Source organism: Podarcis filfolensis (assembly GCF_964270895.1).
Source record: "Podarcis filfolensis genome assembly, chromosome: W".
NCBI lineage: Eukaryota > Metazoa > Chordata > Lepidosauria > Squamata > Lacertidae > Podarcis > Podarcis filfolensis.
Window position 1 is genome coordinate 2,003,291 of NC_139619.1, and position 19,894 is coordinate 2,023,184.

The 19,894-nt window shown below is 41.5% G+C and overlaps 1 protein-coding gene across 3 annotated transcripts in view; it reads left to right on the forward strand.

Annotated features, from left to right (window-relative positions):
• Positions 1–19,894, forward strand: part of LOC310753784 (putative helicase senataxin) — a 200,780-nt gene that overhangs the window by 45,125 nt on the left and 135,761 nt on the right. For all 3 annotated transcript variants that reach the window (XM_083595122.1, XM_083595124.1, XM_083595123.1), the window contains 3 exons: positions 555–664; positions 8,485–8,704; positions 9,556–9,675. In XM_083595122.1, the coding sequence (XP_083451248.1) occupies positions 555–664; positions 8,485–8,704; positions 9,556–9,675 (450 nt within the window). The remainder of the gene's footprint in view (positions 1–554; positions 665–8,484; positions 8,705–9,555; positions 9,676–19,894) is intronic.

Below are 19,894 nucleotides of genomic sequence, written 5' to 3' on the forward strand. Positions count from 1 at the left end.
GGTAGCAAGGTTGGTCTGCAATACAGGGGTATAAGAAGTGTTGAAAAAAATCCCACAACCAGTTCTAACAATTGTAGGCGACATGTGCCATCATAAAATATGCATTTAGTTCTGTGTGTGAGAAGGGCGGGGGGAAGCATCTTTCAAAAACAATTAATTGGCAGGATTAATAGAGGACACCAGGATTAACGGAAGACATCAGTGATCACTTGTATTCACACAGACCAGAGCTGCTGTTTTGGGGACAAAACACTAATAATAAAAAGGTAGTGGATCAAAACAAAGAAAGCCCCCTTCCCCAAATGCCTGACCATGTGATTCATTTTGCAAACAAAACAAAGCTAAGCTAAACACACTCCTTTCTGAACTTCATGAAAAGGCGAGTCAGGTATCTCCCTTAAGACGCTTTATAGGATAAAACCATCTGCATAGTGACTGTTCCTGTTCTATGATTCTTTGAGGATGACTTTCACCTTATGCAGGGATCATTTGCCTTCATATTATGGTGGTTCCAGCAGCCCTAACATTTGGCGTTCTCTTTTTTAAATTGTTAGGTGAGCTGTGTGTGGAGGCTCTTTGTAAAATGGAGGAAATCAACTGCTCCTACCAGGTGGCTGGGAAACACCCTGGGATCTATCTGCTCATGGTACATCCTAATGAAGTGGTGAGCTGCTTTAATTTCCTTTTTCTGGTTATTCTTTTCTTTCTTTTCAGTTTTGCTACGTAGGATTAAGCTGTCCTAAACAGATGACACATGAAATAGATCCTCCTTGACACAGTGCACAGTTAAAAACTATGGAACTTGCTCCCACACAGTGGCATGTGGTCAGTGGACATGGGGGACTAGGCTAGTCCCCAAAATCAGAGGTTTTCAACATGTGTGCCTTCATAGTCTGAAGCAATAATGCTTCTGATTGCCAGTTGCTGGAAACCACAGGAACGTGGATGCTCTTGTGCTTGGGTCCTGCTTGTGGGTTTCCCACTGGGGCATCTGGCTGGACACTCTGAGAAGAGGTTATAACAACAACAATTTATTATTATTATTTTGTGAGAAACCTGGTGGACAAGCAGCGGCAAGGACAGGCCCATCTGCTTCATCCAACCAAATCAGGTTACACATGCCAGGTCAGGTCCTCCATACTGGAGTAGATAGATGGGCCTGTTAGAACACGCTTCCTGCAAAAGGATGGTTGCTTCAAGATTGCATTACTACAATGCACTCTATGTGTGACATTCCTTGCGCTTGATCCAGAAGCTGCAGTTAGTGCAGAATGGTGCATCATGGTTGCTGACAGGAATGAGACCGTGTCAGCATATAACACCTATGCTCACATACCTGCACTGGTTGCCCATTTGGTATATAAAACACTGAACAGCTTGCAACCAGTTTACTTGAGAGATGGCCTTACCCCATATATGCCCATATAACTGCTTCAGTCTGCAGAACTGACACCGATACAGGTGTCACATAATACTCGTTCTGCCGTTGAAGGAAATCAATCTTTTAGCATGGCAGCACCTACACTTTGGGGCTCCCTGCCTACTAACATTACCGTACTCTTTTCAGCACCTGCTAAAAGCCAAGAAGAACACCATTCCAAAAATGAGTTTGACGATTCCCTTGCCTTTGACGAAAAGAGACACTTAAACTCTTTTTTAGCCCTCCCTTACCAGTCACAGGAAGAAATCATTAGCAGAATGACTTCCTTACAATACACCCTTATTCACTTTCGGCCTCCAGAGAAAGCTAATGCAATCACGGATCAAATTATAGAAATAATGTCTAACCAACACAGAGGTAAACAAAGGGAAGAGGTGGAGAACCCCCCCCCCATAAACAAAGATAATCAAATTGATAAGGAACACCCTCCTATCAGAGAGTATAACTATGCTGTCCCTTCAAGTTATTCTATAACCTCTGTTGAATGGCTCCAAAGAAGATTTCTTGATCTGGAAGAATTAGCTCTCCCTGACCTGAAATCAACAACCCAAATTCTAACTACTAAAAAGGAGTTCTCTAACCCTTTGATAGGAGGCGGGTCTGTGTTTGTGGACAAAGTTGGGGAATCAAATCAAATTGTAGAACTGGATTGATATAATGATTCTTGTAATGAACAGTTCAATAGAGTTTTCAGCACCCAGTGCCACACAAACCTGGGGGGGGGGGGGGACACATGAAGTTCAAGCCTTGTCTGACTATGAAGTTATAACTCCAATAAGCAATTCAGCAGGCCAGCCGCACAATCAACCTGTCCTCAACAATACATGCAAGGTCTTATCATGGAATGTGGCAGGATGGTCCCCCAAGTTAGAAGATATGAATTTTAAAGAATTCTGCATAAATTTTGATATTCTCTGCCTACAAGAAACTTAATAAAAACATTCCTTCCAGTAGCACCTTAGAGACTAACTAAGTTAGTTATTGGTATGAGCTTTCGTGTGCATGCACACTTCTTCAGAACATTATCTGTTGCTGGAATTCAGAAGCTGACAAAGACTTGACCAGCAATGAACTTTTTATTGCTTCACACACAGAGATAGCCAGACACACTCCACATTAGTAAGTTGCAGGATTGAGGTTCCAACTTCTCCTTCCCTCATTTAAGCCTCCCTCCCGGCAGCCTCCTGTGACTCAGCTCTAAATTGCTTTGCCCTTTTCTCTGCTCTACCCTCTCAAGCTCTGAAGGGGAGAGGGAAAGGGGCTGGAACAGAACTGTCTTGCAGAGCAGGAGACATAGCCCTGTCAGAGTCTGTGCCCACACTGAGCCAATGTCAGGAACTGGCTAGATAAGTAGTGGTGGCAGCCAGTTAACCAGGAGGGACCAGGGAGTGACACTGGGGAAGAAGAGGATTTTGAGCCTAGTTCAGACTGGTGGGACATGGAAGAGCAATCCACGGAGGGAACTAGCAAGGAAGCATCAGAGCTGGAGAGTTTTGGGGAGGGGGGTCCTCTGATTTCCAGCAACAGACGGCGGCCAACGCCTTCGCCAAAGACAATTTGGCTGCGCCGAGGGAGTGAAGCACCAGGATGGAGCTTTTTTCAGAGAAAGATGGCCAAGTTCTACGTCAGTGCCACGACAGCTCGCTGACGGGCCGCTTCGGACAGCATAAAACCTTGTATCACTTGATGCGGCAGGTTTTGGTTTTTTTTAAATCATTTTTATTGGTTTTCCAATAAAAACAGCCAATCAACATATCCGGATCATAATCCAATTAAAAATAATAAACTAATTTTTTTTAAAAATGACCGATTATAGTCCAAATTGTAATTATTAATTTTCCCGGGCTCTCCATAGTCTGGACCTTTGAAGCATATCTCCAAATCTTTGTTCCTGCCTCTTCTCGTTGTTTTCATATTTCCTGCCTTCTGATCTTAACGCTTTAAAGTTCTCTGTCCCTGGCTCTGCGATTCTCAGTCATGTCAGAAATCATATATCCTTTCATCTGTCGGATACAGCTTTATTTGTGTATATATATATTTTCCCCCTTCATGGATCACTGCCTTGCCATGGTGAAGGGGCTTGAATAACTCAGAGAAGCTATGAGCTATGCCGTGCAAGGCCACCCAAGATGGACAGGTCATAGTGGAGAGGTTTGACCAAACGTGATCCACCTGGAGCAGGAACCGGCAAGCCACTCCAGTATCCCTGCCAAGAAAACTTCATGGACAAAGACAACAGGCACATAAAAGTTATGATGCTGGAAGATGAGCCCCTCAGGTCGGAAGGCGTCCAGCATGCTACTGAGGAAGAGCGGAGGACAAGTACAAGTAGATTCAGAGCTGATGAAGCGGCTGGGCCAAAGCCGAAAGGACGCTCAGTTGCGGATATGCCTGGAAGCGAAAGGAAAGTCCAATGCTGTAAAGAAAAATATTGCATAGGAACCTGGAATGTAAGAACCATGAACCTGGGTAAGTTGGAGGTGGTCAAAAATGAGATGGCAAGAATAAATATTGACATCCTGGGCATCAGTGAACTAAAATGGACGGGAATGGGCAAATTCAGTTCGGATGACCATCATATCTACTACTGTGGGCAAGAATCCCGTAAAAGAAATGGAGTGGCCCTCATAGTCAACAAAAGAGTGGCAAAAGCTGTACTGGGATGCAATCTCAAAAATGATAGAATGATCTCGATACGAATCCAAGGCAGACCTTTTAACATCACAGTAATCCAAGTTTATGCACCAACTACTGGTGCTGAAGAAACTGAAATTGACCAATTCTATGAAGACTTACAACACCTTATAGAAGTGACACCAAAGAAGGATGTTCTTCTCATTATAGGGGATTGGAATGCTAAAGTAGGGAATCAAGAGATAAAAGGAACAACTGGCAAGTTTGGCCTTGGAGATCAAAACGAAGCAGGGCAAAGGCTAATAGAGTTCTGTCAAGAGAACAAGCTGGTCATCACAAACACGCTTTTCCAAGAACACAAGAGACGACTCTACACGTGGACATCACCAGATGGGCAGCATCGAAATCAGATTGATTATATTCTCTGCAGCCAAAGATGGAGAAGCTCTATACAGTCAGCAAAAACAAGACCTGGAGCTGACTGTGGCTCAGATCATCAGCTTCTTATAGCAAAATTCAAGCTTAAACTGAAGAAAGTAGGAAAAACCACGGGGCCGGTAAGATACAATCTAAGTCAAATCCCTTATGAATACACAGTGGAAGTGAACAGGTTTAAGGATTTAGATTTGGTGGACAGAGTGCCTGAAGAACTATGGATGGAGGCTCGTAACATTATACAGGAGGCAGCAACTAAAACCATCCCAATGAAAAGGAAATGCAAGAAAGCAAAGTGGCTGTCCAACGAGGCCTTACAAATAGCGGGGGAGAGAAGGCAAGCAAAGTGCGAGGGAGATAGTGAAAGATACAGGAAATTGAATGCAGATTTCCAAAAAATAGCAAGGAGAGACAAGAACGCCTTCTTAAACAAACAATGCAAAGAAATAGAGGAAAGCAATAGAATGGGAAGAACCAGAGATCTGTTCAAGAAAATTGGAGATATGAAAGGAACATTTCGTACAAAGATTACCATAATAAAAGACAAAAGTGGAAAGGACCTAACAGAAGCAGAAGACATCAAGAAGAGGTGGCAAGAATACACAGAGGAATTATACCAGAAAGATTTGGATGTCTTGTACACCCCAGGTAGTGTGGTTGCTGACCTTGAGCCAGACATCCTGGAGAGTGGAGTCAAATGGGCCTTAGAAAGCACTGCTAATAACAAGGCCAGTGGAAGTGATGATATTCCAGCTGAACTATTTAAAATTGATGCTTTTGAATTATGGTGCTGGAGGAGACTCTTGAGAGTCCCATGGACTGCAAGAAGATCAAACGCATCCATTCTTAAGGAAATTAGCCCTGAGTGGTCACTGGAAGGACAGATTATGAAGCTGAGGCTCCAATACTTTGGCCACCTCATGAGAAGAGAAGATTCCCTGGAAAAGACCCTGATGTTGGGAAAGATGGAGGGCACAAGGAGAAGGGGACGACAGAGGATGAGATGGTTGGACAGTGTTCTTGAAGTGACAAACATGAGTCTGACCAAACTGCGGGAGGCAGTGGAAGACAGGAGTGCCTGGCGTGCTCTGGTCCATGGGGTCACGAAGAGTCGGACACGACTAAACGACTAAACAACAACAACATATATTTTTTCAACTGTCTATTTGCTAGCACAGCTTTCCCTGACTCCGTTCCAATCTTTCAATCCGGGCTGTTGTCCAAGCTTTTCGTTTGAGATTTAATAACATAGTAGTTTCCACATTGTTATGTTATTACTGTAAATTGTTAAGCATACTGTTTGCAATAATGCAATGTAAATGAGCTGTATTCCACAGATATAAGTCATTTGGCGATTGATCAGCCTCTCAGAGACCACACAATCCCCCCCCCCGGGCCCTAGAAGGGGAGCTGCTAGACATCCATCAGCCTTCTCTCTCGCTCATAATGAAAAACTTCTGCAAACAGCTGCACTATATGTAGTCCCAAATTGTTATCTCCAATCATTACAAAGTCAGCCAGCAAATATCTCCCGCTTCTCTCAAAAAGGGGGGAATTCTCATTTTTCCGTTCTGCGTCCTATTAACAAGCGCTGTCTTGTTTCTTCATTCATCTTTATCAAGTCTTTCAAGTCTAAGTAAAGCTGTGCAATTGAATACTTAATTATAAATAGAAGTCCATCTGTACTCTTTTTTTTTTAAAAAGTTTCTTAATGAGGCTTGGCATTGAGAACCAACTGTAGATGTTAAGAAGAGAAAAAAGACACACCAAACACCTCCGTAATCCACACGCCATGATGAGAATCTCTTTGAAGAATCTCTTAAACACCAGGAACTGTACAGTTCTGCAGATTTTTCTTTAGTCTTGTTCGGTCCAGGCTATGTCTGTTTATTGTCCAATTCCAATCATTTTATCGAACAGATATTTCCGGCTATGAGAATGACATCGGAGAGTGCCAGCCGTGTCGTGCTCTGGGACCCAGTGTCCTGCCGCTTGCACCTTGATGCAAGCTGACAATCTCAGATGCGGCAGTTTTGGTGGCCGTGGGTGCCTGAGGACGTCAAGGAGTAGGTTCACGCCTGCAAAACCTGTCAGTGTGCCAAGTGGCCACAAGAAGCCCTGATGGGGCTACTGCAACCCCTGCCTACATCGCAGGGGCCCTGGGAGACCATAGCCATGGACTTCATTACTCAACTGCCGTCCTCGTGACAGCAGACTGTGATCTGGGTGATGGTGGACCTGTTTACCAAGATGGCACATTTTGTATCTTGCAAGGGGCTTCCAACAGCCTAAGAGACAGCCCAGTTCTTCGTAGATCATGTCTTCAAGCTGCACAGTCTGCCACAGCGAATTGTGTCTGAAAGAGGATCCCAATTCACCTCCCAGTTCTGTAAGAAGGCCATGCAACTTCTGGACATGGAACTGTGCCTCTCTTCAGCTCATCATCCGGAGACCAACAGAGAGGCAGAGAGAACCAACAACACACTGCAGCAGTACCTGTGTTGTTACGTCAGTTACCAGCAGGATGACTGGGTGGCCTTGCTCCTCTTGGCCGAGTTTGCGTATAAAGAAGTCTGACCCATCTTCTTTAACTTTCCATATGCTGGTGGAATCCCACCACTCCAAATGGTTCGCTCGCATTGAAAGCAGAATCAGAACATGTGGCCTATCACTCGAGTCACTGCTTATGCTCCCATAATTGGAAGCATTCCAGACAATCAAGTGCAGAATCCTAGAGATTGAATTCCAAGCCCTTAGCAGTACAGCCAATAAAACCTGTTCCCCATTGGGGTTGGGAATTCTACCCTCATTTGTCCAGGGCCCTCCATATTTACATTACCTTTATGCTCCCCACCTAAGCAGAGCTATTTCCCTCTCAAGATTTCACATCTTGCCATCTAGTAAGATGTTAGATTCTTGAAAATCCCTTGTGGCACAAAACTGGCTGTATCACACATGTTTTATTTCATTGCCCAGTTTATGCAAAAATAAATGATTAGTATTTGGCCCCCTTATTGAAGGAGGGGATCTTCCAGGGTGACCTATCTGTTGAATAACTGTAGGAATGACTTGGAGAATGCGGCAAGATTTTGGAGTGACGCCATGAAATTACGTCACCATAGGTCCTAAGAGCCACCTTTGTATCTCACAACGCCTGGACAGTTTTATCCTAAAGTGCCTCCTACTGTGTTTTGTTACCTGTGTTGTTTTCCAATCCATGTATACGACATACTCTTACTATGCCAATAAAGGAGATTGATTGAGAGCTAACTTATACTTAAGAGTACACCCATTGAAGTTAACAAACCTAAGTTGATAGTGCCTGTCAGGGGACTGCCATCAAAAGGGGGGAGGGAGGCAGGAACGATAGGGAAACAGACATGCAGCTTCCGTCGCCTAGTTTTCGCATGGGAATCAAACATAAGGAAAAGAGGAGGAGATTGGGGGTGTCCAGGTTCTTATGATTGGGGGGGCGGACTTCTGCACTGTACATAGTTTGCACCAAATAAAACCTATAAAAAGGCAGGTCGGAGTCCTGGCTGTTTACTCGTGAGCAACCATACGCATCCTTGACAGCGCCCATCAATTTCAATGGGCCTGCTCTGCATAGGACTGACACAGGATACAACCCAAAGTAACATCCAAACTGTTCTACATTGTCATTAACACAGTTCTATTTTTAGTAATTCTGCCCAGAATCTTTTTTTTAAAAGGTTGTTGTTAAAAGGTGGTTGGTCTCTTGTCCCTCAGTGTCTAGGGTGGTTGGGAAGTGAGGAGGCCAGGAAGTTCACAACCTTCAAATAAGCATTTCTAGAAATAGATATCTAGGCTGTCTGGTTTGGAATTTGAACCTTTATCTTACGCTTTATAATAGTTGCTTTTCATGCCAACTTGCTTCCTGCCCCAATTTGTCTTAACAATTACTGTTGTGATTCCTTACTGTAGTAATTCCTAGTGTCCCTCCAAACCCACAGATTCGCCAGTGGGCCATCCTGAAAGCCAGGAGCCTGGGGAAGGTGGACAGGGACGACTATTACAACATCCAGGAAGTGTTGACGTGCTTGTTCAGAGTCATAGAGCTGGACCACTTTGAAAACTCTGATACTTATAACCTTGCAATAGTTGAGAAGGGGAATCTTATCTTGTTGCCTCGCCATCTGTATGATACCACCAGTTACAAAAACTACTGGCTAGGTGAGTAGAAGCAAGCTGAGATGTTAGGCATGAACCATTCTATAGAGAGTGGTAGCATTGTAGTACAGCAGAGATGGCTAAACCTTTTTGTCTTTTGGCGCATGGGCAACATTGGCTCATAACAAAACCTCTGAGGGCTTCATGCCAGCACTGTGTGCGCCCCCAAAATGGGCATGGGGTGAGCATGGGTACAACCACCCCACACTCAGTCTGTGTGTCTTCCCCTCCAGTGCATGCATGCGCACACACACACACACGGAAAGCTACCTTACACTGAATTTGACCATTGGTCCATATAGCTAAAAGCTTACTAACCTGTGGTCTTAGATGTTGCTGGAATATGTTTCTCATAATCTTGGACTATTAGCTTGCCAGTTGGGGCTGATGGGAATTGTAGTCTAATAGAATTTAGAGGGCTGCAGGCTTGCGCCCTGAGGCTCCTTTTCTCCTGTTCCTTGTAGAATGAAAACTTTCCTTCCTTTACCTGTATCAGACATTTTTTTGTGGCATTGAACTGTTGCATATATCATTTTTTAAAATTACACCATCTCAACTATGTTTGTGCAACCTGTTCAAAGAAATGTGTAATGAAAAACAGGGGAAGCTAACATGATGCCCTCCAGATGTTGTTGGACTCCCAACTCCCATCAGCCCTAGTCAATATGGTCTGCTGCCAGGGATGATGGGAATTGTATTCCCAAGCTCTAGAGGGCTCCAGAGATTAAAAGTTTGAGTGGCATGCTAGCAGGTGCAATTACAAAAGTAGGTTTTGTTTTGGTTGTGGATTAAGATTGGGAGTTAAGCCAACTCCCAGTGATAGCTTCTGAACTTTCTCATTTTCATTGTTGTAGGTATCTGTATGTTGTTGATGGTGCTGGAAGAACAAGCCATGGATTTGTTGTTGTTTGGCCCAGACAAGCAGATTGACTTCATGCCGTGCATAATGAAGGCCATGAAGAAACCAACAGAGGGTAAGTAACTAATAATCATTGGGGGCAGTGATACAAGCAAATTAAAAACAGTCTGAGTGTCCACTCTCTTAAGGTAAAATCATTCCTTTCACAGAACTTGTACGCCAAGTAACTTACTTAATGTGGAAATGTTATGGTATAGTATATGATGGCTGACAGCTAGTTTCTTTTTTAAACAAACTTTTTTATTTATTCAAAATGAAAAAGTAAAAGAAAAATCATTATTCCGTTTTGCATATCATACTTTGGAAAAAAACAAAACAAAACCCATATACACAAAAATAAAGAAATACTAAAATTTTCACCCATGTAGCTTCCCTCCACCACAACTTGACATCCTTTATACTATAAATAGTTTAACATTGTGTCTTGTATTATCCAATATATATCCATTATTAATTTTACCTTAGTTTGATTCATCTTTACATACTTATTCTACTCATAGCAATATATTATTCTTAGAGCAGTGTTTTTTCATATAGTCCTCAAAACATTGCCATTCCTTCCTTAGATTTTGGTTGGACTGATTTCTTATGGCTGCCGTTAATTTGGCCAATCTTATAAATTCACATAATTTAATTATCCAATCTTCTTTAGTGGGAATGATGTCTCCTTTCCAATTTCTAGCAGGTAGCAATCTGGCTGTGACTGTGGCATATAAAAACATCCTTTTCTTATCCTGTGGGATGTCATTTCCTAAAATACCCAATAGGAACGCCTCCAGTTTCTTCGCTCTAGAAATTTTGAACTTTTTTTTCTTTAATTCTTCATGGATACATCCCCAGAAGTTCTTAACTTTCTCACATCCCCACCATACATGGAACATTGTCCCCTCAATTTTATTACCAACACAGGTTGGATTTTAGTTTATATACCTTGACTAATTTAGAGGGTGTCATATACCACCTATATAACATTTTTACCAGATTTTCCATAATGGTGTAACAGGCGGTAAATCTGATGTCTGGTCTCCAAAGTTTTTCCCACTGCTCCATCTGCATTGTGTGGCTGATGTCCTGGGCCCATTTTACCATAACATCTTTTACTTGCTCATCTTTCAGCTCCCATTCAAGTAATAGATCTTAAATTTTAGATAATAATTTCTTATTGTTCTTTAATAATATAATTTGTAATTTGGATTCTTCTTTTCCAAAACCTATTTTTTTATCTGAATTAAATACATTATTTAACTGGTGGTATTGTAGCCAATCGGTGAGATAATGCCTTATCTCTTCAAATGATTTCTTTTTTTTTTTTTAATATTTTTTTATTAAGCAATTTTTATAACCACACGAACATAACATAAATACAACAAATACATAAACAAACAAAAACAAAAACAAAACAGAAAAAAACGAGTACCATTTCATATCTTAATTTCTTAAACCTTTCTTCCCCGACTTCCTCATGCCTCCCTTTTCTGTATTCCAGGTTCTAATCAATTACTCAGCAAATCTTCCCTTATTTTAATTTAAATTTAAGCTAATCTTCCTTATTCTCCTTGTCTTAACCATTACTAATAGTAACCATTTACTTTCCAGTCCAACATCATTCTAACTTTCATTAATTTTGTAATATTTCTTTAGATAATCCTTGAACTTTTTCCATTCCTCTTCCGCTGCTTCTCTTCCCTGGTTTCGGATTCTGCTCGTCATTTCTGCCAAGCCCATATAGTCAATCACCTTCATCTGCCATTCTTCCAGTATGGGTAGATCTTGTGTCTTCCAGTACTTTGCAATGAGTATTCTAGCTGCTGTTGTAGCATACATAAAGAAAGTTATATCCGTCTTTAACACCCCTTGGCCGACAATACCCAAGAGAAAGGCCTCTGGTTTCTTAGGGAAGGTATATTTAAATACCTTTTTAAGTTCATTATAGATCATTTCCCAGAATGCCTTAATCTTCGGGCACGTCCACCAAAGGTGAAAAAATGTACCTTCTTTTTCTTTACATTTCCAACATTTATTATCAGGCAAATGGTAAATCTTTGCAAGCTTGACTGGGGTTATGTACCACCTATAGATCATTTTCATAATATTTTCTCTTAAGGCATTACATGCCGTAAATTTCATCCCGGTGGTCCACAACTTTTCCCAATCCGCAAACAAAATATTATGACCAATGTCCTGAGCCCATTTAATCATAGTTGATTTAACCGTTTCATCTTGTGTATTCCATTTCAGCAGTAAATTATACATTTTTGACAAATTCTTAGTACTGGATTCTAACAATTCAGTCTCCAATTTTGATTTTTCCACCTGGAAGCCAATTTTACTGTCCAATTTAAACGCTTCATTTATTTGGTGATAGTGCAACCAATCTCTCACCTTCCCTTTTAGTTTCTCAAAACTCTGCAATCTCAGTTTGTCCCCTTCCTTTTCCAAAATTTCCCAATATCTTGGCCACTTCGACTCCATATTTAACTTTTTAACTGCCTTAGCTTCCATTGGCGACAGCCACCTTGGAGTTTTGTTTTCCAGCAAATCTTTATATCTGGTACAGACATTTAATAGTGCTTTTCTGACTATATGGTTTTTAAAACTTTTATGCGCTTTAACCTTGTCATACCACAAATATGCATGCCACCCAAAAATATTGTTAAAACCTTCCAAATCCAAAATGTCTGTGTTTTCAAGAAGCAGCCAATCTTTTAGCCAGCAGAAAGCTGCCGCTTCATAGTACAGTTTAAAGTCTGGCAGGGCAAACCCCCCTCTTTCCTTTGAATCCGTTAATATCTTAAATTTAATTCTGGGCTTCTTGCCCTGCCAGACAAATTTAGATATATCTTTTTGCCACTTCTTGAAACAGTCCATTTTTTCCATTATTTGTAATGCTTGGAACAAAAACAACATTCTTGGCAATACATTCATTTTTATAACTGCAATTCGACCTAACAAGGAAAGCTTCAAATTTGACCAAGTCTCCAAATCTTTTTTCACTTCTGTCCAAGTTTTTTCATAATTATCTTTAAATAGGTTCACATTCTTAGCTGTCATATTTATACCCAAATATTTCACTTTTTTAACCACAGTCAACCCTGTCTCATTCTGAAACCTTTCTTTTTCAACCTGTGTTAAATTTTTCTCCAATACCTTAGTCTTTAACTTGTTCAATTTAAATCCTGCCATTTGACCAAACTCTTGAATTATTTCCAAAACTCTTTTCGTGCTAGCTTCTGGCTCTTGTAATGTAAGTACTAGGTCATCTGCAAATGCTCTCAGTTTATATTGTTTAGCTCCGACCTGAATCCCCTTGACCAACTGGTCCCTCCTAATCATATTAAGCAAAACCTCCAAGACCGATATAAAAAGTAGTGGGGAGATAGGGCACCCCTGACGTGTCCCTTTTTCAATCTTGAACTCTTCTGTAACCACATTATTTACAATTAATTTTGCTTTCTGTTCAGAGTATATTGCACCTATACCATTTTCAAACCCTTGGCCTACCCCCATCCCCCGGAGGTTCTTCAACATAAAACTCCAAGATATATTGTCAAAGGCTTTCTCGGCATCCACAAATATCAAAACAGCCTTAGTGTTTATATTCACTTCCAACTTCTCCAAAATGTCAATTATATTCCTTACGTTATCCGACAAATGCCTTTTCGGGAGAAAGCCCGCTTGGTCCCCATGAATCTCCTCCATCAAAACTCTTTTCAATCTCTTTGCTAAAATATCAGCAAAGATTTTGTAATCCACATTTAGTAGCGAGATGGGTCGGTAGTTCTTAAGTTGAGTCTTTTCAGTCTCTGTCTTTGGTATAAGTGTGATGTAAGCCTCCCTCCACGTGTCGGGTGCCCTTCTCCCCTCCATAATCTCGTTGCAGACTTCCTTCAAAGGTTGTATCAACCCTTCTTTCAAAACTTTGTAATATTTGGAAGTCAGTCCATCCGGTCCGGGAGCTTTGCCCAACGTCATGCTTTGAATGGCATCTTCTATTTCTTGTGCTGATATCTCCTGGTTCAAAATTGTCTTACTTTCCTGCGAAATCTTTTTCAGCCCATTTTTCTCGAGGAATTGTTGTATATCCATTTCTTTCTGCGGCCCTTGTGTGTACAGTTGTCTAAAGTAGCTCTGAAAGCAGTTCCTAATTTCCGCTGGGTTACATATGTTCTTTCCTTCCACTTCTATGTTTGTTACCGTGTTGAGTTTTTGTCTCTTCTTTATTTGCCAAGCCAATAACTTGCCACATTTATCTGCAGATTCAAAAGTCTTTTGTCTCATTTGTTTAATTTTCCATTCTATTTCTTGATTCATCAGTTCCATATATTGTGTTTGATATAATTTAATTTCTCTTAAAATCTCTTGCGATTTTGGCTTCAATCTTAGTTTCCTTTCCCCTTCTTTTATCTTTTCCAAGATTTTCTCTTTCCTCTCATTTTGCTTTCTTTTCTTTAGTGTATTTTGTTGTATCAAAAACCCTCTCATCACGGCTTTACTTGCGTCCCATACTATTCTTTTTTCTACTTTAGTCCTTAAGTTAATTTCAAAATAATCTTTCAAAGTTTTTTGGGCCTTCTTACAAATCTCCTCATCTCTAAATAAGGTGTCATTCATTCTCCATCTAAAGGAACCAGTTGTTGTTTGCTTCATCACCATCTTTACTGCGTTGTGGTCGGAGAAGGTTTTTGGGCAGATTTCCACTTTCTTTATATTCGGCGCCATACTGCTAGCCACCCAAATTTGGTCAATCCGTGTCCATGTCATTTTGGCTTCAGAGAAGAAGGTTCCCTCTCTTTCTAATGGGTGTTTTGTTCTCCAAATGTCAATCAAATCCATATTGTCAGTCATTTCAAAGAAAGTTTTTGGTAGTCTTCCGTCTTTTGTAACTACCTGTCTTTGTGCTTTATCCATATTTGTTGAAACCACTCCATTCATGTCTCCCATCATAATTAAATTGTAATCCATGTAGTCCATCAAAGTTTCATGCAACTTCTTAAAGAATTCAGCTTTCCCTTCATTTGGTGCATAGATTCCCACTATCAAAAACTTTTCTCCTTGAGATTGAATTTCAATTGCCAAATATCTTCCTTGGTCATCTTTAAAAATTTGTTTCGGTTGCAAATTTTCCTTTGCATAGATCACCACTCCTCTCTTTTTTACTCTGTCTGAAGATATAAATTCTTGTCCCAATCTTTTATTTATTAATAGTTTCCTATGTGCTCTTGTCACATGGGTCTCTTGTAAACAAATCAAGTCCAATTGGTCTTTCTTTAAAGCATGAAATATATTTTTTCTTTTTCTGGGAATATTTAAACCGTTACAATTCCAGGTTAAAAGTTGCAGAGCCATGATGAGGCTATTTACTCTTTCCTCCTACAGCTCCCAGTTGTTGTTCCTCTTTTGTCGGTGATTCCGTATCCGTGTCTAATGATCCCTTGCTTGAAGGATGCCCTTGTCCTGGAAACGTCTCTTTCTGTAGGTCTTCTTCGTGTTCTCCTAAAAACTTGTCTTTATCACTCACTGTCTTTATTCTTCTTTTCTTCCCCTTGTATTTAAAAGACAAGCCTTGAGGAAACTCCCACCTGAATGGTATGTAGTTTCTTTTCAGCAGCGTCACCAAGTCCTTGTAAAATCCTCTTGCATCCAAAATACTTTTGGGAATATCTTTAAAGATCTCAATATGAAAATCTTCAATTTGAAGGGTTGTTTGGTAATGCAGGTTCAATATTTTATCTCTCTCCTCCTTTGATCTTAAAGTTATTAAGCAATCTCTGGGTCTGTTCTTCCTCTGCCTTATTCCCAGTCTAAATGCACTCTCTATCTTAAATTCTTCCTTATCCAGCTCCTGCTTCCAAAAGTCAGAAAATTCTTTTGTCAAGTAATCCACCAAGTTGTCTCCTTCCTTTTCCGGCACAAGTCTGATCCTCAGGTTCCTCTCCTTGCGTTGCATATCTTGCATAGAGAGTGCCAGCTCATACTCATCTAGTTTCCTGTACACCGGTGGGAACTTTTCCTCGGCAGCAGTTGCAATTTCTTTAGCTTCCTCAGCTATCTTTCGTGTTGTAGATGAATCCTCCAATAATTTCCCAATTGCTTCTGCATTAGAGTTCACTTTGTTCCCAAGGTCAGTTATACTTTTTGTATTTAAATCAATTTTCCCAGAGATTTCTTCAATTTTCTTATTTGTTTCAGCAACTTGTACTCTAGTTTCTGCGCCTTGCTTTTTTAGTTCCTCCAAAGAGTCATTTATTTTCCCCAATACTTTAGCAAATGCTTCTTCTGAAGACATTATTTTCACTTTTGCCTTTGAGACAGCTGCAGTTCCAGAGACTCCTGATACAGAAGCCCTTCTTTGCATAGAAAGATCGACTTTGTATTGTCTGCCAGATCTCAAGGTTGTTTCTTGTGAGTCCTCTTTCTCTTTACCATCTGCCATAACAAAGTCTTTCACTCAAGGTCATTCCCACACTCTTAAGCTGTCGGACAAAAGTTCTCAAGTTTTAAGCTCCACTTGTTGCTGAAACTATTCGCAAGTCCTCTAGAGGGCGTAAAGCCAATTCTTTGCCTTCAAGTTGGTCCCAAACAAAAGCCCTCCTAATCCCTTTCAATTATTCTTTTTTCTTTTTAAAAGATCCAAATCAATAGTGTCCTGCATGTAACTTTACTGTGAAATAAAGTATTTCAAGTTGAGAGTAGCCAAAGTCAATGTTACAGTTACTTTTTTACCTTCTTGTAGCAACAGTCCTTAGCCGGTTCCTTTTCTCCGGCAGTCCGATCCCCAGGTTTAAGTGCAGCGGTAAACAGTTCAATTTCTTTTAAACAGGCAGGAAAACACTCTAAAATCTTCTCCCCCCCCCCTGCCTTCGGGGAGGGAGTTCTTTGCTTGGTGGTGGATTTCTTAGTTCCCACAACTCTCCTTTCAAAAAGTTACAGCTTGAATGTCTTTCGCTTTGATCTTGCTACAGAACGGAAAGCAGACTTCCTTTTTAGTGCTTGTCCGTCTCGGTGCCCAATTTCCTTAAATTTAACGTCCAATTTATATTTTGAAGTTCAATCCTACTCACGGAAAGTTGCTCTTTTTAATCCAAATTCACCGGAAGAAATCAGCGCTCTCCGCTAATGGCGACGCGGCTTCACTTCGCAGGCTGGGTGAAAGCGACTCTCGGCACCGCTCCACACACCCTCCGCTGTTCCGTAGCCTTTAAAAAGGCTATTTCACAACGTCGGGGGGGGGGCGCAAAGGTACCCGCCGAGTCTCCAGTTCACAGGCTACGTGCCTGTGATTTTTAAGGGCAAATGATTTCAATTTCATTTGCCCTTGATCTTCTTTTAGTAGTTGGCTGTAAGTTCCCCAATTGCTATTCATATTTATATTTTTAACTGCGAAGGCCTCTAATGGGGACAGCCACCATGGCGTTTGAGGTTCAAGTAATGGTTGGTATCAGTCCACACCTTATAGAGGGCATTCCTAACTATATGATTAGTAAACCCACTGTGGACTTTGACTTTATTGTAGCCAAGGTAGGCATGCACACTGACAACTGGGAAATACTGGCCCGTGAGCGCTCCAGTTGGAGAACAGCCTTTACCAAAGGTGTCCTGGGCTTTGAAGACACTCAAACTCAGGATGCAAGGGAGAAACGTGCTAAGAGGAAGGCACGCTTGGCAAATCCACACCGTGATCAACTCCTGCCCGGAAATCAATGTCCCCACTGTGGAAGGACGTGTGGGTCCAGAATTGGCCTCCACAGTCACTTACGGACTCATTGTTAAAACCCTGTCTATGGAAGACAATCTTACTCGGCTACAAGTGATCGCCAAAGAAGAAAAAGAAGAAGCCACCCATATCTGTTGTTGTAACTCTCCAAGTCCAGTAAATCTGTCTTCTCTAACAAGATCCAATCCTTAATCCACGTCAGGAACGCTGCCTCGTAATACTTTCTTAAATTTAGAAGTGCAAAGCCCCCTCTCTCTTTCTTGTCAGGGAAGAGTTAGAAGTTTCCAGTTTATCAGAGGGAGAAAGCATTCGCCAAAGGGGGAAGGAGAGCAGTGAATCTAATAGAAGAGAGCAAGAGGAACAACAGGGAGGGACTGGCTGTTCACAGGAAAGGCAAGGGTTAAGTTCTAGCTCAGATTCGGAGGAGGGGAGATACAGGCCAGCTCTAGCCAGGAGGTTAGAAAAAAGAGCGGGAAAGCGAAGGGAAAGGCTCCTTCGCCATTTTGAGGGTGGCTGGTCACGGAGAAGCAGAGCTCAGAAGGTATCTGAAATAAGTGACTCTGAGGAATAATAGTTAAGAACCGTTTATAAGATTGTTTTGTTAATACGCAATAAAAAGTTATAAAAGAACAAGAAGCGTTTGTGTGGTGATCTGAAGAGGACAACGACCAGGCCTGACAGAATACCTTCTGCTCTGCGCCTCTTCACTATAAGTAAAGAAGGAGAAGCCAAAATGGATGGAGCTGTGGCGCCAGTTGGCAAGGAGAAACCCCAGCGCTCCAGCTAACATTACAGGACTTATGGCAACAGAACTTACAGTTGAAAAGTCAAGTCGACATACTATCAGCAGCACTGGGAGAACATAGAACCATGTTGCAAGCGACGTGTGGAGATAGAGTGAGTAAAATATTTACTATACGTCCACGTAGCTTCAAGGGAGAAAGCTCTGAATACATGGCTTTCAAGACAGAAATTTCTTACATAATAAAGGATAAAGAATTTCAATCTGAGCAAGAGAAGGTTGCTTATGTGATTAATTTCTTGGAAGGGAGGGCTAAGGACTGTGTTATACCCCTAATATCTCGGAGGGATGCCGCCCTAGGAAATCTACAAATTTTTCTGCAGTATCTAGACACGATTTTCTTAGATCCTGCGCATGAAGTAACCACAGCTAGGCAGCTGTTGAGAATGAGACAAGGAAAAGACACTGTGGGAGTTTATTGGTCCAACTTTAGTTTGCTGGTGCAGAAATTAAAATGGGATCTGAATTCCCCAACAGTTGCAGCCCTTTTTAGGGAAGGACTGAATAATGAGATTTTAGACCAATTGGCCCAGATGCCAGAACCTAGTTCCTTGGACTCTCTGGTCCGAACGTGCCTGCAATTGACCCTACGCATGGAACGGAGGGCTAGTGAAAAGAAGGAACAATGGAGACCACGGTGGCGGGAAAACAATATTATTGAAAGTACAGAGAGCAGATCATTAAGCAAAACAGATCAATGGAGACCACGGTGGCGGGAAAACAATATTATTGAAAGTACAGAGAGCAGATCATTAAGCAAACAGTCTGTGAGTACCTAGAAAGGAATGCTGTGATCACCAATAGTCAGCAGGATGTCACATAGAGGAGGGAGAAAGGTTGTTTTCTGCTGCTCCAGAGAAGCGGACACGGAGCAATGGATCCAAACTACAAGAAAGAAGATTCCACCTAAACATTAGGAAGAACTTCCTGACAGTAAGAGCTGTTCGACAGTGGAATTTGCTGCCAAGGCGTGTGGTGGAGTCTCCTTCTTTGGAGGTCTTTAAGCAGAGGCTTGACAACCATATGTCAGGAGTGCTCTGATGGTGTTTCCTGCTTGGCAGGGGGTTGGACTCGATGGCCCTTGTGGTCTCTTCCAACTCTATGATTCTATGATAGAACATAAAAGAACATCACAGATGCAGGATAAATCATACAGAATAATTAACAAATTGTCAGTGAAACATCACAATTAAAGCAAAAGTCATATTATATGCTTAACAAATCAATGCAGCATTTATAATAAAAACACTATTAACAATAAAAATATTGCAATCAAAAGATAAACTAAGCACTGTTAAATTCATACAAACACTCTCCCCACCTCCATGACTCATAATCATGACTCGATTCAGCTCACTAAAATACAAGTGCCTTGCACCACCCTCCATCCCAATAAACCTTCAGAATGGAGGTTTATTGGACATTAGGTGGATGTGCAAGGCAGGTGGAAAAAGCCATTACTTACTGGACAAAATACCATATTGGCCCAAATATAAGCCACACTCCCCCCCCCCCCAAATTCTGACAGTGAAAAGTTAAAGTGTGGCTTATATTCACGACTTTACATCGTCCACAAAGCAGCGTGGCTCCCCCCGCCCCCGAAGGAAGCAGCCCGGGTATTGTCTTTTTTCCTCTCCCCCCACCCTTCAATTTTAAAGGTGCAGCTTATTTGCGGGTGCGGCTTATATTCGGGCCAATATGGTACAGCTCTGAATCTCAAGTGAGTTCTTTTCAAGCTTTCTACCTTCAACTTTCCCC